Below are 13,624 nucleotides of genomic sequence, written 5' to 3'. Positions count from 1 at the left end.
AGAGAAGAAACAAAGGGCTAATCAGTGATGGAAAAGTTCCTCTGAGAAGCAGGCAGGAGAAAGTCCTCCAAGAACACAGAAGGGCTGGGGAGCCAAATGGTTATCTGCAGGAAAGGGCTCAAGCCCCAGAAACAGCAAGGGCAGAGGACGTAAGTGAAAAGCCTGACACGTTCAAGGCCAGCTAGGTCAGGTTGCAAGAGCGAGCTTGGGGGTGGCAGGAGATGAGTTCGGAGGGGCAACAAGTCAGACCATGACCTCAGAAACTCTAAGGATCTTGGCTTTTACTCCAAATGAAAGGGGAAGCTACCGGAAAGGATTAACAGGATCCCCACTGACAGTGTTGGGGCCTAAGTGGACAAAGCTGTTAGAATTTAGGTAGCAGCGAACTGATCAGATTATAGGCATATTCTGATAATACTGGCCAAAAGGACTTGCTACAAGATTGGATGTAGAAAATAAGACAAAAAGAACAATCTAGGACAGTTTTAAAGTTTTTGGCCAAGAAAATGGAGTTACCATTTTCTGACAGAAGAAAGCACACCACAGGTAGATCAGAGCTAGAACACGAGAAACTCAATTTTGAAAATACGGAGCTTAAGTTTCTACCAGACAGGATGTAGGTGGATACAGCACAGAAAACTGGACATAGGAATTCAGAGGAAAGGTCACAGAGATTTTGGTATGAGACTTGGATGAGATCACAAGTCTCATAACTTGGATTATAGAGTTCTCACTTGGGTAGACCTAAGCTAATCAGTATCTAGTAGAGGAGAGGCGCTTAACATTTCACAGGTTAAAAACAATAACTAGCTGGGGATATGGCCTAGTGGCAAGAGTGCTTGCCTTGTATACAAGAGGCCCTGGGTTCGATTCCCCAGCACCACATATACAGAAAACGGCCAGAAGTGGCGCTGTGGCTCAAGTGGCAGAGTGCTAGCCTTGAGCAAAAAGAAGCCAGGGACAGTGCTCAGGCCCTGAGTCCAAGCCCCAGGACTGGCCAAAAAAAAACCCAAACAAACAATAACTAACTACTCTGAAGAACAACCTGATTTTACAAAAACTCCAAGTTTAAGAGGGAACCAGAATTAAAATCTAGTTCCCTATCTACTGACATAGGCTTTAGTCTCTGGATAGAATAATTGGTATTCAATGTAAACTACTAAAAATGTAGAAAATCTTCTAAGAACACTAAAAAGATGACTAGTAGGGTACTGGTGGCTCACACCTGTACTCCTATCGACTCAGGAGGCTAAGATCTAAGGATCATGGTTTGAAGCCAGACCAAGCAGAAAAGTCCCCATGAGACTCTTATCTCCAATTAACCACTCAAAAACTGGAAGTGGTGCTGTGGATCAAAGTGGTAGGGCACTAGCCTTGAGCAAGAGCTCAGGTACCATACCCAGGCCCCGCGTTCAAGCCCCACAACGGCGAAAAAGAAAAAAAAGATGTCTAAAATTACAAGTGTCACACATATCTTCTGAGGATCTGCTATGCCTTCAATTCAAGTAAAAGAGAGACTAAGATACCAGTATCTCAGATATTTTACCATTAAAAAACACACTTAGAAAACTTAGAAATCAAACAAGCAGTTTAGTGAGAGTAGCCAATCAGTCTTTCATATGGTCATTCTATACCAAGGACTACATAATGGTCATCAAAACCAGGGCCTTGTGAATGCTGGACAAGCACTCTATCTCTGAGCAACACCCATGGTCCCTTCATGATCCATTTTAAATGCTAGCTCCTAGAATATTAGCAGCTAATAGACATATAGGACTAACAAACTTACCAACATAAAGCTCAGTTACCTGAAACAACTACCCAACAGACATACCTTTTTTGTTCTTGGTGATACTGAGATTTGAATTCAGGATTTTTACTTGCTAGACAAGTATTCTAGCATTTGAGCCATGCCCCCCCCCCTTTTTTTTTGGCCAGTCCTGGGCCTTGGACTCAGGGCCTGAGCACTGTCCCTGGCTTCCTTTTGCTCAAGGCCAGCGCTCTGCCACTTGAGCCACAGCACCACCTCTGGCCATTTTCTATATATGTGGTGCTGGGGAATCGAACCTAGGGCTTCATGTATACGAGGCAAGCACTCTTGCCACAAGGCCACATTCCCAGCCCTGCCCCCAGTCCTTGTTCAGATAGGGTCTTGCATTTTATGCTCATGCCAGTTTCCGGCCACAATCCTCTTAGCAATGTCTCCCGCAATAGTTGAGATTACAGAAGTGAGCCACAATGCACATCTGCTATGCTTCTTTAGTATTTATAACTGTTCAAGGTATTTTCAGACAGCATGATAATTCAACTTTCCAACAAGCAATGATCGTGGAAGGCACTGAGAATCACTGTTACAAAATACAAACAAAGCACAGTAGCTCACACCTGTAATTCCAGGTACTCAGGAGGTAGCAGTCAGGAAGATCATAAATTGAGATCAGTCCAGGCAATAAAACCTAACGATATCCCCTCATCTCAACAAAAAAAAAAAAAAAATCTAAGCATAGTGAGGCATGACTGAAATCCCAGCCATGCTAACTGGACACTTGGTGGAAAATTAACTATTCAACTTGTGGGTGGGGATGGGAGGGAAAAACAGAACGAGCTAGGGAAAGGATGACACTGTCCAAAAAGAAATGTATTCTTTACCTGACTTATGTAACTGTAACCCCTCTGTACATCACCTTAATAGTAATAACAACAATACAAGAAATCCCAGCTAGGCAAGAGGCATAAGTAAAAGGATCATAATACAGATTGGCCTAGGCAAAAAAATCAAGACCTTATCTAAAAAAGTAGAGCTGGAACATGGTTCAAATGGTAAAGTGCTTGCCTAGCAAACAAGCACTAAGTCCTGAGTTCAAACTCTGGTACCACAAAAAAAAAAAAATATTTTAAAGGAAGAAGCAAACAGGAGATTCAGCAATGAGTAGGTCCACAGATGCCCTTACCTTTGCATATCTTTTCAGTACTGCACAGGTGAAGTGTGAAGAAGGTGTCAAGGAGCTGATGGCCATTTCTATTAATAATGTTCCGGGCAGCAATGTTCCGAAGATGTCGAAGTCGCCGCTAAAAAATAATAACACAAAGATAGGGTATTCAGGTTTTTACTTCTATAAAATGTTCAGAATGCTGCAGTTCCAAAATGAAACAGAACAAGTTGTCTCAGCTGATTAACTTATTGAGCAGGCAACTATGTAGGAGCCAGCCTTTTAATTCATGCCTCAGTATCCCCTTTGTTAAACAGGAATTACACCTGCTCTATCTCATGTAGAGCTGCTGTAGGTAGGAAATGAATGACAACAGAGGTCATATTTTTGGAACACCATAAATAGTGCAGTACACATGCAGAACAGTGGTCATACTCTCTAGCACATAAACTACTCAATAGCCATTTTCCACAGAAAGACTCAAGCAGACATGCAAAATCCATTGAATACAAACAGAAAAACAGAAGCCGCTGACTGCTGCTAGTTCAGGCTAGATAGTGGATCATTTGTAGAATCAGAAGAACAAACCAAAGCCAAAAAAAAAAAAACAAAAAAACGAACAGTAACTCACTAGGACTCCATTCAGACGGTACTATAACTACTGTCTTTGAATTAAATTCTCACTTCCCTAGCACCAACTAGTCTCTATTTCCTAACAGCCTCCTTCCTTTCCATGATTTATCTGGAGCCAAAAGTGCTGCTCTTCAGGTACAACAGAAATCAATAAAATTACAAGATAATAATTTTGGGAACAGCCAAGTTGTTTTTTATCAGAAAGAAAAAAATGTTAGCAATACTGAATTCTGCCACATCAGATTCATCCCCAAAGCTAGTTCCCCAGGCTGGAGAATGATCTCAGACTTCAAGTCAGAAACCACATGCTGTTTTCACACATGCTCCACGAAGGCCCCTGGGGCGGAAGGCCGGCCACCCCGAGTGGGACCCCCTGGTGGCAGCCAGGAGGGCCCGGGACTTTCCTCCAGGCACACACCACCCAATCCCTTCTCCCAACCTAGAGATTAACATTGTTTGACACAGAAGGCTATTGTCTAGTAAAGCTGCTTAATCGTCTAAGTATGAAAAGCTGCAGTGTAGTTATGAGAGCTCCCTGGGCTCACTTTTCCACAACCAGCCCAGGTTCCATTTCCCACCTGGATCACAAGTGTTTGCTGCGGCTGCATCATCCTTCTCCTCAGCCCTCTCAGCCAAACAGTTATTTATCTACCTAGGCGTTTGCTTGTTTTTGTTTTGAGATAAGGCCTCCAAAGGTCTCCAACTCAAGATCCTCATGCCCCCAGCCTCGCAAGGATGACATATAGACACCCAGCTTTCTTCAGTCAAAATTCTTAGCCTTGTAATAGCAGTTGCTTATCTATAGCCTATTCATCTAGCAGGATTTGATGATAGAGACCATTTCCACCACTGTGCTGGCAGCATTGATGACATATTTACCCTGAGATATTCCTGGCTAAACACTTCCCCTGTGTCATTTAATCCTCAGGAGAATGTTAGGTATTGCCATTGTTACTTTTTGTCGTTGTTTTTCTTGTTTCGTTTTGTTTTGTGACAATACTGGAGATTGAACTCAGGGCTTTGTGCCCGCTAAGCAGGTGTTCACCCACTTGAGCCATACCTGCTTGTTATTTATTTCTTTACATCAACATTTCTAAGTAACCAAATATAGACAAAGGAACCATAAATGACAAATGAAAGCGGATATATCAAAAGACGGAAGGAGAGAAGGCTCACTGAAGCTAAGGGATTCCACCCACACTGCACTTGTGGGTGTGTATTTCCATCTCCATATTATGTATGCCTGACAGGCAGCTTGGTCTTTAACCTCCTCTAAGCTGCAGAGGACAAGACAATCAAAACAGAGACCCATCTTGAACTCAACAGAATAATCTTCCACAAATGCACTCATAATGGAACTGAATGCCTTTCAAAGGAGTAGGCAGAGCTTGGACAGAAACCGACACTCCAATGGATGCATGGCTGCTGCTAAGATCTTTGCATTAGGAGGGTACTTAGGGCAGCCAGCGGCAGGGCACAGGCTCACCCCGAGCTCCTCAGCTCTCAGCTGAGTGGAGAACAGACCACATCAGGGCATTTTATAAGACTTGATGAAATAAAAAACGCCTCTACAAATTAACCATCTGTACTTAAAACGCTGACTTTAGGGTACACTATGAATTTTCCTTTGATTTACTTGAAGACAACTAGAGTGAGTATTCTCACTGTATCAAGACTAATTAAAATAAAGAATCATATACAAGGTCATACATATATTGTCGGAGCGATGTAGGGAGCCAACAGTATATGTGCACAAACTGACTAAAGTATGGTATATACAGGAGTCGTCCAATGGTGTAACTCCTTTGCTCAACTAACTTACAGTTTAATGAAGTAAACATCAGAAGCCGAGACATGTTTTGTCAGAGAGGGAGTATGATGGGAAGAAAGGACAGATAAACGGGCAGAGGAAGGGTGGGTGAATACCCTGCCTAACATTCAGTGACAATGGAACTGGGGAGCTTGAAGGGATGTGTAGGGTTGGAACAGATGGGGGAGGACGACGGAAGGGTAAACACTGATCGAGATGCAGTGTACTGATAAACTGCCAGGTTGAACTTACACCTTTATCCAACTAAAAGATCATTTAAGTCGTTAGTTAATTAAAAATAAAATACAAAATGCTGCATGCAAGCTGTGCATTTATGACAGCACATGCCTAAAATCCCAGGTACTGGAGAGACTAAGACTGACTGCAAATTCAAGGTCAGCATGGGTAACACAGTGAGACCCTATCTGAAAAACATTAACTTGTGGTACAGAAGCAGCATCTAACATAGCACTGCTTCCAACCTCTGAACAGAACTAAATATAAGGTCATTTCTTCAAACTGTCCACCGATAAACACCACCAAGTGATCTGAAGTTCTTTTTTTTTTTTTTTTTTGGCCAGTCCTGGGCCTTGGACTCAGGGCCTGAGCACTGTCCCTGGCCTCTTTTTGCCCAAGGCTAGCACTCTGCCACTTGAGCCACAGCGCCACTTCTGGCCGTTTTCTGTATATGTGGTGCTGGGGAATCGAACCCAGGGCCTCATGTATACGAGGCAAGCACTCTTGCCACTAGGCCATATCCCCAGCCCGTGACCTGAAGTTCTAAGCTGATGCAAGAAAGCATAAACATTCTGAGTGACAAAAGTGTACAGACTCTGGAATGACTCTTCTTTCTTTGTTGGTTTTTTGTTTGCTTGTTTATTTGTTTTGGCCAGTCCTGGGGCTTAAACTCAGGGCCTGAGCACTGTCCCTGAGCTTCTTTTGCTCAAGGCTAGCACTCTACCACTGAAGCCACAGCGCCACTTCTGGCTTTTTCTGTGTATGTGGTGCTGAGGAATCGAACCCAGGACTTCATGCATGCTAGGTGATCACTCAACCACTAAGCCACATTCCCAGCCCAACATGGAACTTCTGAACCAGGAATTTAACCTCAACAAATTCAAGTCATATTTTAAAAACTAGAAACAGAAAAGTACAGCACAGCACTCCCAATCATCTGTTTTTCCCTAATCCTCCCACCTAAAATGAAAGACTCACTGCAAAAAGCTTTGAAAGAACACAGAATGCTTTCAAAACTACAGCCTAGTCCTAACTGGCTATAAGTAAATGGTGCCAACAGTCAATGTTACAGATTTAAACAAGCAACCCAACAACACAGATCTCTCTTGAAACACTTCACCGTTCTTGTTCCTGAGAGCTTTTGCTGGCACAAATTGCACAATTCTAGAACTGCAGCTTGTATTTTCACATTAACTCTACTCTCCAGCATCTTCAAACCAGTCCAACAATTTAATAAAGTCATTTACTAAGTACACTAAATTATAAAATAGCTTCTCAACAGCAAAAGCCCAAATCGTCTCTGGATTTTCTACATTTCTTTTATATGACCCTATTTGCCCCCAGTTTGGGGAGAGCAAAATGAGTGCTTTTCTTCCACTTTCCCTGTTTTGCTTTAAAAAACTATAGGCCTCTGTAGTGACAGACCCAGTATGCCTCCTGCATTGTCTCTTTCGCCCTCCCTTACTTGCTCCCTCTCCCTTACATCTTGCTGATATTTTCCTCAGACTCTGCCTACGAGCTGGGGGAATACAAACATGATATTCTCTAACTTCACGTTAAGAATGTGAGTTGTGGCTGTCCCACAGTGACTCATATCCATAATCCTAGCTACTTAGGAAGCTGAGATCTGAGGATCACAGTTTAAAACCAGCCCAAGCAGGAAGTCCATGAGACTCATATCCAAGTAAGCACCCCCCAAAAAAGCCTGAAATGGAAATGTAGCTAAAGTAGTTGAGCACTAAGCCTTCAGCAAAAACACTCAAGGACAGCACCTAGGCCCTGAGTTCAAGCCCCAGAAGCAGCGCATGCACACGCACGCGCACACACACACACACTTGAGTTTAAAGCTAGGTGTGGTGATATATACCAGCACTCAGGAAGCTGAGACAGGAAGATCACAAGCTCAAGGCCATCATGATAGGCATAATGAGTTCAAAGCCAATCAAGAATAATACATATGAACAGGAGACAGAGAGGAGAGAGCACATGTGCACCTACCTGGGTAGGGGATTGCACACATATAATCCTAGCTATTCAAGAAACAGATGTCAAGAGGATCAAGGTTCCAGGCCAGCCTAGGAAAAGTTTGCAAAACCCAATCCCAACCAATAAATAAGAAACTTGCACATCTGTGGCCCCATCTATGTGGGAAGCACAAATAGAAGGAATGCAGTCCAGGACAACACAAGCAAAAAAGTGACACCTTGGCTGAAAAATAACAAAAGCAAAAAGGACTCAACCAGGCACTGGTAGCTAACACTCAAGCTACTTGAGAAGATGAGACTCTTCAGATGGAGATTCAAAGCCATCCTGGGCAGGAAAAAAAAAAGTGCTCAAGACCTCTTCTCAATGCAATGGCCAAGGGCTGGGGATATGGCCTAGTGGCAAGAGTGCCTGCCTCATATACATGAGGCCCTGGGTTCGATTCCCCAGCACCACATATACAGAAAATGGCCAGAAGTGGCGCTGTGGCTCAAGTGGCAGAGTGCTAGCCTTGAGCAAAAAGAAGCCAGGGACAGTGCTCAGGCCCTGAGTCCAAGCCCCAGGACTGGCCAAAAAAAAAAAAAAAGAAATAGAACCATCAATGCAATGGCCAAAGCATGGTCAGGAAACAAGGCCATACCAGAAGGAGGAAAGAAGGAACAGGAGAAGAGAGGAAAGGGGGAGGAGGGGTTCGGGGGACGGGAGGGAAAAAGGAGGTTGGCTATTTAGAAATACAGTATCAAAGGGGAGAAAGTTGCACAATATGACCTGTGCGGAAGTTGTACTGGGCCCTAAAGTGGTAGAGTGCTACCCTTGAACAAAAAAGCTTAGGGAGAGCACTCAGACCCCGAGTTCAAATCTCACAACCAACAAAAAGAAAAGAAAAGTATCTGTGTGTGTGTGTGTACACATATGTGTGTGTGGCCTGTATAAAATTGGATGGGCTAAAAATTGGAAGGCAGAAAAGAGAGCTCTCAGTAGTCCAAGTATTCAGAGTATTATCAGGCCTACAATCTGCTTCAACATAATTATGGAAAACAGGCATATATGTTATCCAAGATCCATCATGAAGTAATAGTTATGAAACCTGGGTAATCGGTAACTGAAAGTTCATTGTCTTCAGCTCTTAATACCTCTCCATAATATCGACAATGTTATCATATATTTTCATACAGCAGAACTTACTCATATGTGCTGATAAAGAAAATTCTCAGAAAAGGAAATACAAATTCTTTTAAACATTAATAGATCCTTACTCCTAAGAGAAATGCAGTCAAAATAACACTAAAGCGGGGCTGGGAATATGGCCTAGTGGCAAGAGTGCTTGCCTTATATACATGAGGCCCTGGGTTCAATTCCTCAGCACCACATATACAGAAAATGGCCAGAAGTGGCGCTGTGGCTCAAGTGGCAGAGTGTTAGCCTTGAGCAAAAAAGAAGCCAGGGACAGTGCTCAGGCCTTGAGTTCACGGCCTAGGACTGGCCAAAAAAATAAATAAATAAGTAACACTAAAGCCAGACACTGGTGGCTCATACCTGTAATCTTAGCTACTCAGGAGGCTGAGATCTGAGGACTGCAGTTCAAAGTCAGCCCAGACAGGAAAATCCATGAGACTCTTATCTCCAATTAGTGACCAGAAAGCTGTAAGTGGCACTGTGGCTCAGGGTGGTACAGCACTAGCCTTGAGGAAGAGCTCAGGGACAGTGCCCAGGCCCTAACTTCAAGCCCTGGACCAACAAAAATAAAATAACACAAAAATTGGTGTATTTCAAGGTCTTGGGCTGAGGCAAAGCAGGAACAAGCCCATTGCTGAAAGGAGGATAACTGGTACAACCTGCTCGTGGCATTCTGGCAGGACCTACCAAAGTGACACATGCGCATAGGCTTGATTTAGTGGCTCCATTACTGCACTGTGTTAAAAACACATTTGCAGAAATTCAATACAACATAGTGCTATAGTTTAGATATTTGTTTTCTGAGACTGGTTCTCAAACCAGTCTCTAGCCTCAAACTTGTGATCCTCCTGCCTCCACCTCCTAAAAACACATTTGCAGAAATTCAATACAACATAGTGCTATAGTTTAGATATTTGTTTTCTGAGACTGGTTCTCAAACCAGTCTCTAGCCTCAAACTTGTGATCCTCCTGCCTCCACCTCCTAAAAACACATTTGCAGAAATTCAATACAACATAGTGCTATAGTTTAGATATTTGTTTTCTGAGACTGGTTCTCAAACCAGTCTCTAGCCTCAAACTTGTGATCCTTCTGCCTCCACCTCCTATACTTTGAATCTTAAAGAACAAACGTCCCATGTATGAAAGTCTTGCTCCCCACAGTGGCACTATTAAAGAGGTAGTAGAGTAGAGGCTGGTTCAAGTGATAGAGCACCTACCTTGCAAATGCAAGGCCCTGAGATCAAACCCCCAGTACCACATACACAAAAAAAAGCACAGGTAGCGGAGACTATGAGAGGTGGGTCCTGTGGAAGGTCTAAGGTCATTTAGGACATGCCCTTGAAAGGGACAGCAGGATCCCAGCCCCTGGTCCTCATCCTCTCTCAAGTCCTGATCACGAGGTGAATGGCACTGGCTAGGGCACATACTCCCCCACTAGGATGGGCTGCTGCTCCACTGGACCAAAAGCAATGGTGAGCCAAAGTAAACCTTGCTTCTTCATACGATGACTACCTAAGGTATTACTACAGTAACATGAAGCGGACGAAGAAACACATGGAATAAAATACTGATTATATTAGCAAAAGACTGGGGATAACTCACTACATTTTGCTACCTCCTACAGTGAAAATATGGCCATAAAGAATATACAATGTGAGTGCTGGGAATATGGCCTAGTGGCAAGAGTGCTTGCCTCATATACATGAAGCCCTAGGTTTGATTCCCCAGCACCACATATATAGAAAACGGCCAGAAGTGGCGCTGTGGCTCAAGTGGCAGAGTGCTAGCCTTGAGCAAAAAGAAGCCAGGGACAGTGCTCAGGCCCTGAGTACATGGCCCAGGACTGGCAAAAAAAAAAAAAAGAATACACAAGGTGGCATGTCTTTGAGCACTGATGGCTGCATAGTGTGTCATCACACTACCCAAGATACACTATTAGTTTTAAAGAGAGCAGAACTGATATGATCAGTATGTTTAGCATGTTGCCATTTGTGTTTCATAGGAAAAAATATATATAATTATTGGAAAGTAACCATCTGTAAGTGATCCTAATCTTGGCCCCCAGAAGGCATAGGTATTTGGAGCAGAGTAGGAGGCAGAAGGCTCACTGTATCCCCTGGTTACCTTTTGGACCGGGAATCATAGGAATATAATGTCTATTTTCAAGTAAAATTAGGTTTGTATTTTTTAAAGAGAGGAAGGGCTCCCAGTGTTTAAACCCAAGCATAGGTGGCAGCTGTTTCTCGCAGCAGTGACCGTGGTGGAAGCTCGAAGCAGAGTACATCAATTACCCCGACCTGAGGGTGGTGAAGAGCACCCCCCTCCCCACCCGCACAGAGGGTCGCTGCTTTCTGCTTCTACCCGCCACCCTTGTGGTTACTGCAGAGATCAAGTGATATCATGGACACAAAAGCTCTTTGAAAAACAGAAAGGTCTTTTATAAAGATGAGGTATTACAGCAATAGGGATGGGGAGCCAGGGATGTGGTTATCAGTGGAAATGATGAAGTGATTGAGGCATTTCTAATTGGAAGTACAGCAACAGATTTAGAATCCATCTATCTTATGGAGGTGGGACAGACAGAAAGGTAAAACTGACCTCTGCAGGGGAAACCTTTCATAAACAGAAATGTACAACAGCCTAGCTAAAAAGAACCCTAAAGGCCACCTAAGTCTTTGTTACACTGCATCTTCTTTTTTTTGGCCAGTCCTAGGCCGTGAACTCAGGGCCTGAGCACTGTCCCTGGCTTCTTTTTGCTCAAGGCTAGCACTCTGCCACTTGAGCCACAGCGCCACTTCTGGCCATTTTCTGTATATGTGGTGCTGAGGAATCGAACCCAGGGCCTCATGTATACAAGGCGAGCACTCTTGCCACTAGGCCATATTCTCAGCCCTACACTGCATCTTCTAAAAATGTGTGAAAAACTCAGAATTCCTTCCAGGCGTCAAGGGCTCACACCTGTCATCCTAGCTATTCAGGAGGGTAAGGTTCTGAGGACAGTAGTCTGAAACCAGTCTGGGGAGACAAATCCCTGATAGCCAGCAAAAAAGCCTAAAGTGGAGGTATGGCCCCAGTGCTAGAGTGTAAGCCTTGAACAAGAAAAACAAGAAAGGGCAAAAGGCTCTGAGTTCAAGCTAAACTACTGGCACAAAGAAGAAGGAAAAAAGGAAGAGAAGAAGGGAGAAAACACTCTCTCCCAACACAGATGTACTCAATTAGAATCTGCACTATGGAATTTTTAAGTTTCAAAAGCACTAAAGTCAGCTGAACACTGGTGTCTAACATCTATAATCCAGCTACCAAGGGTCTGAGACCTGGATGACCTAGGTCCAAACTCAGCCAGAGCAGAACAGTCTGAGAAACTTTATGCCCAGTGAACTAGCAAAAAGCTGAACAAGAAGCATGGCTCAAGTAGTAGACAAACATTTGTGAGCAAGAAAGCTGAGTGTGAAAGACCTAGAGTTCAAGTCCTAGAACTGACATAAAAGGGGGGAGGGGAAAATACCATAAAGACACTTGCACATCTATGTTCATTGCTGCACTATTCACAAGAACCAAGTTATGGAAAAAGTCGAGATGTCCTCCAATAGAAGAGCGGATCCAAAACAATGTGGTATCTACACACAATGGAACTTTACACAGCCATTAGTAAGAATAATATGCCATTTGCAGGGAAACGGATGGATCTAGAACAAGGTGTGTTAAGTGAGAAAAGCCAAGCTTGGAGAGACAAATGATGCAAATTTTCTCTCATAAGAGGAAGCTAGGGGGCTGGGAATGTGGCCTAGTAGTAGAGAGCTCGCCTCGCATGCATGAAGCCCTGGGTTCGATTCCTCAGCACCACATATACAGAAAAAGCCAGAAGTGGTGTTGGGGCTCAAGAGGTAGAGTGCTAGCCTTGAGCAAAAAGAAGCCAGGGACAGTGCTCAGGCCCTGAGTCCAAGGCCCAGGACTGGCCAAAAAAAAAAGGGGGGGGAGGGGAAGCAGGGAAGCTAGGTCTAAAATACACTAGGACCTAATAAATTATATAGGAGTCTGGGCATTCACACACAGTGAGACCAAATGAGGATATTTTGAGGAGAACACAAAGGCACAATGCCTATGTGCATCAAATCATACAAAACGATATATATCGAAATGAACTCCAGAAAATGGAAACGAGGTTTTTTTTCTGTTACTGTTTCTGTTTCCTTTTCTTTTTGTCTTGTTTGTTGATCTATCTTTGGAAAGTAAATGGGGGGGATAGAAATGAGGGTCAACGGTGAACAAACGCTGCAGTGGTACTCAGTAGACTCTGTTGGAAAGGAACTGTACACCCTGTGGGTGGGGACAGGAGGGGAAAACTGGGAGGGAGGGGGGCAAGGGTGACGCCGTCCAGAAGACACGTACTCAGCGCCTGACTTATGTAACCGTAATCACCTTTACAGTAACAATCTAAAAAATGTTAAGGTGGAGAAGGAAGGGAGGAGGAGGCTAGTGTAGCGGGAGGCCTTCCGGTCACAGAGCACGGGCTCTGAGGGCCCACGCCAGCCCTGATTCTTCTCCTGACAGCCTGAGGTGAACGGCTCGGGCCCACCCGGCCTTCCCACTCCCACCGCTGCCTCTCCACAGGCCCCGAACAACAAGGCCAAGAGCATGAACTGCATGTCAAACATCAGCTCTTTTCCTTTACGTTTACTGTCTTAGGTGCTTGTTACAGTTAAGGAAAGTGAACACCAGAGGAATTTCCTGTAAAGGAAGCCAGACTGGTAAAATTGGAATGTCAACGGCTCGATCACTTCAGCAAAAAGTCCCAGGCTCTGGCCTCCACAGAGGGTGGAGGGGCTGGAGCCAGGGCCAGTCACCAATGCCCATG

General features: G+C 44.1%; 1 protein-coding gene across 1 annotated transcript in view; it reads right to left on the bottom strand.

Moving 5' to 3' along the window:
* Positions 1-13,624, bottom strand: part of Uvrag (UV radiation resistance associated) — a 249,916-nt gene that overhangs the window by 221,938 nt on the left and 14,354 nt on the right. Inside the window, 1 exon segment of the mRNA XM_048360028.1 lies at positions 2,952-3,069. Coding sequence (XP_048215985.1) covers positions 2,952-3,069 — 118 coding nt within the window.

The sequence above is a fragment of the Perognathus longimembris genome, chromosome 13 (assembly GCF_023159225.1).
Source record: "Perognathus longimembris pacificus isolate PPM17 chromosome 13, ASM2315922v1, whole genome shotgun sequence".
NCBI classification, from domain to species: Eukaryota; Metazoa; Chordata; class Mammalia; order Rodentia; family Heteromyidae; genus Perognathus; species Perognathus longimembris.
Note: the sequence above shows the minus strand (reverse complement) of the source record. Positions and strands in the feature narration are given on the sequence as shown.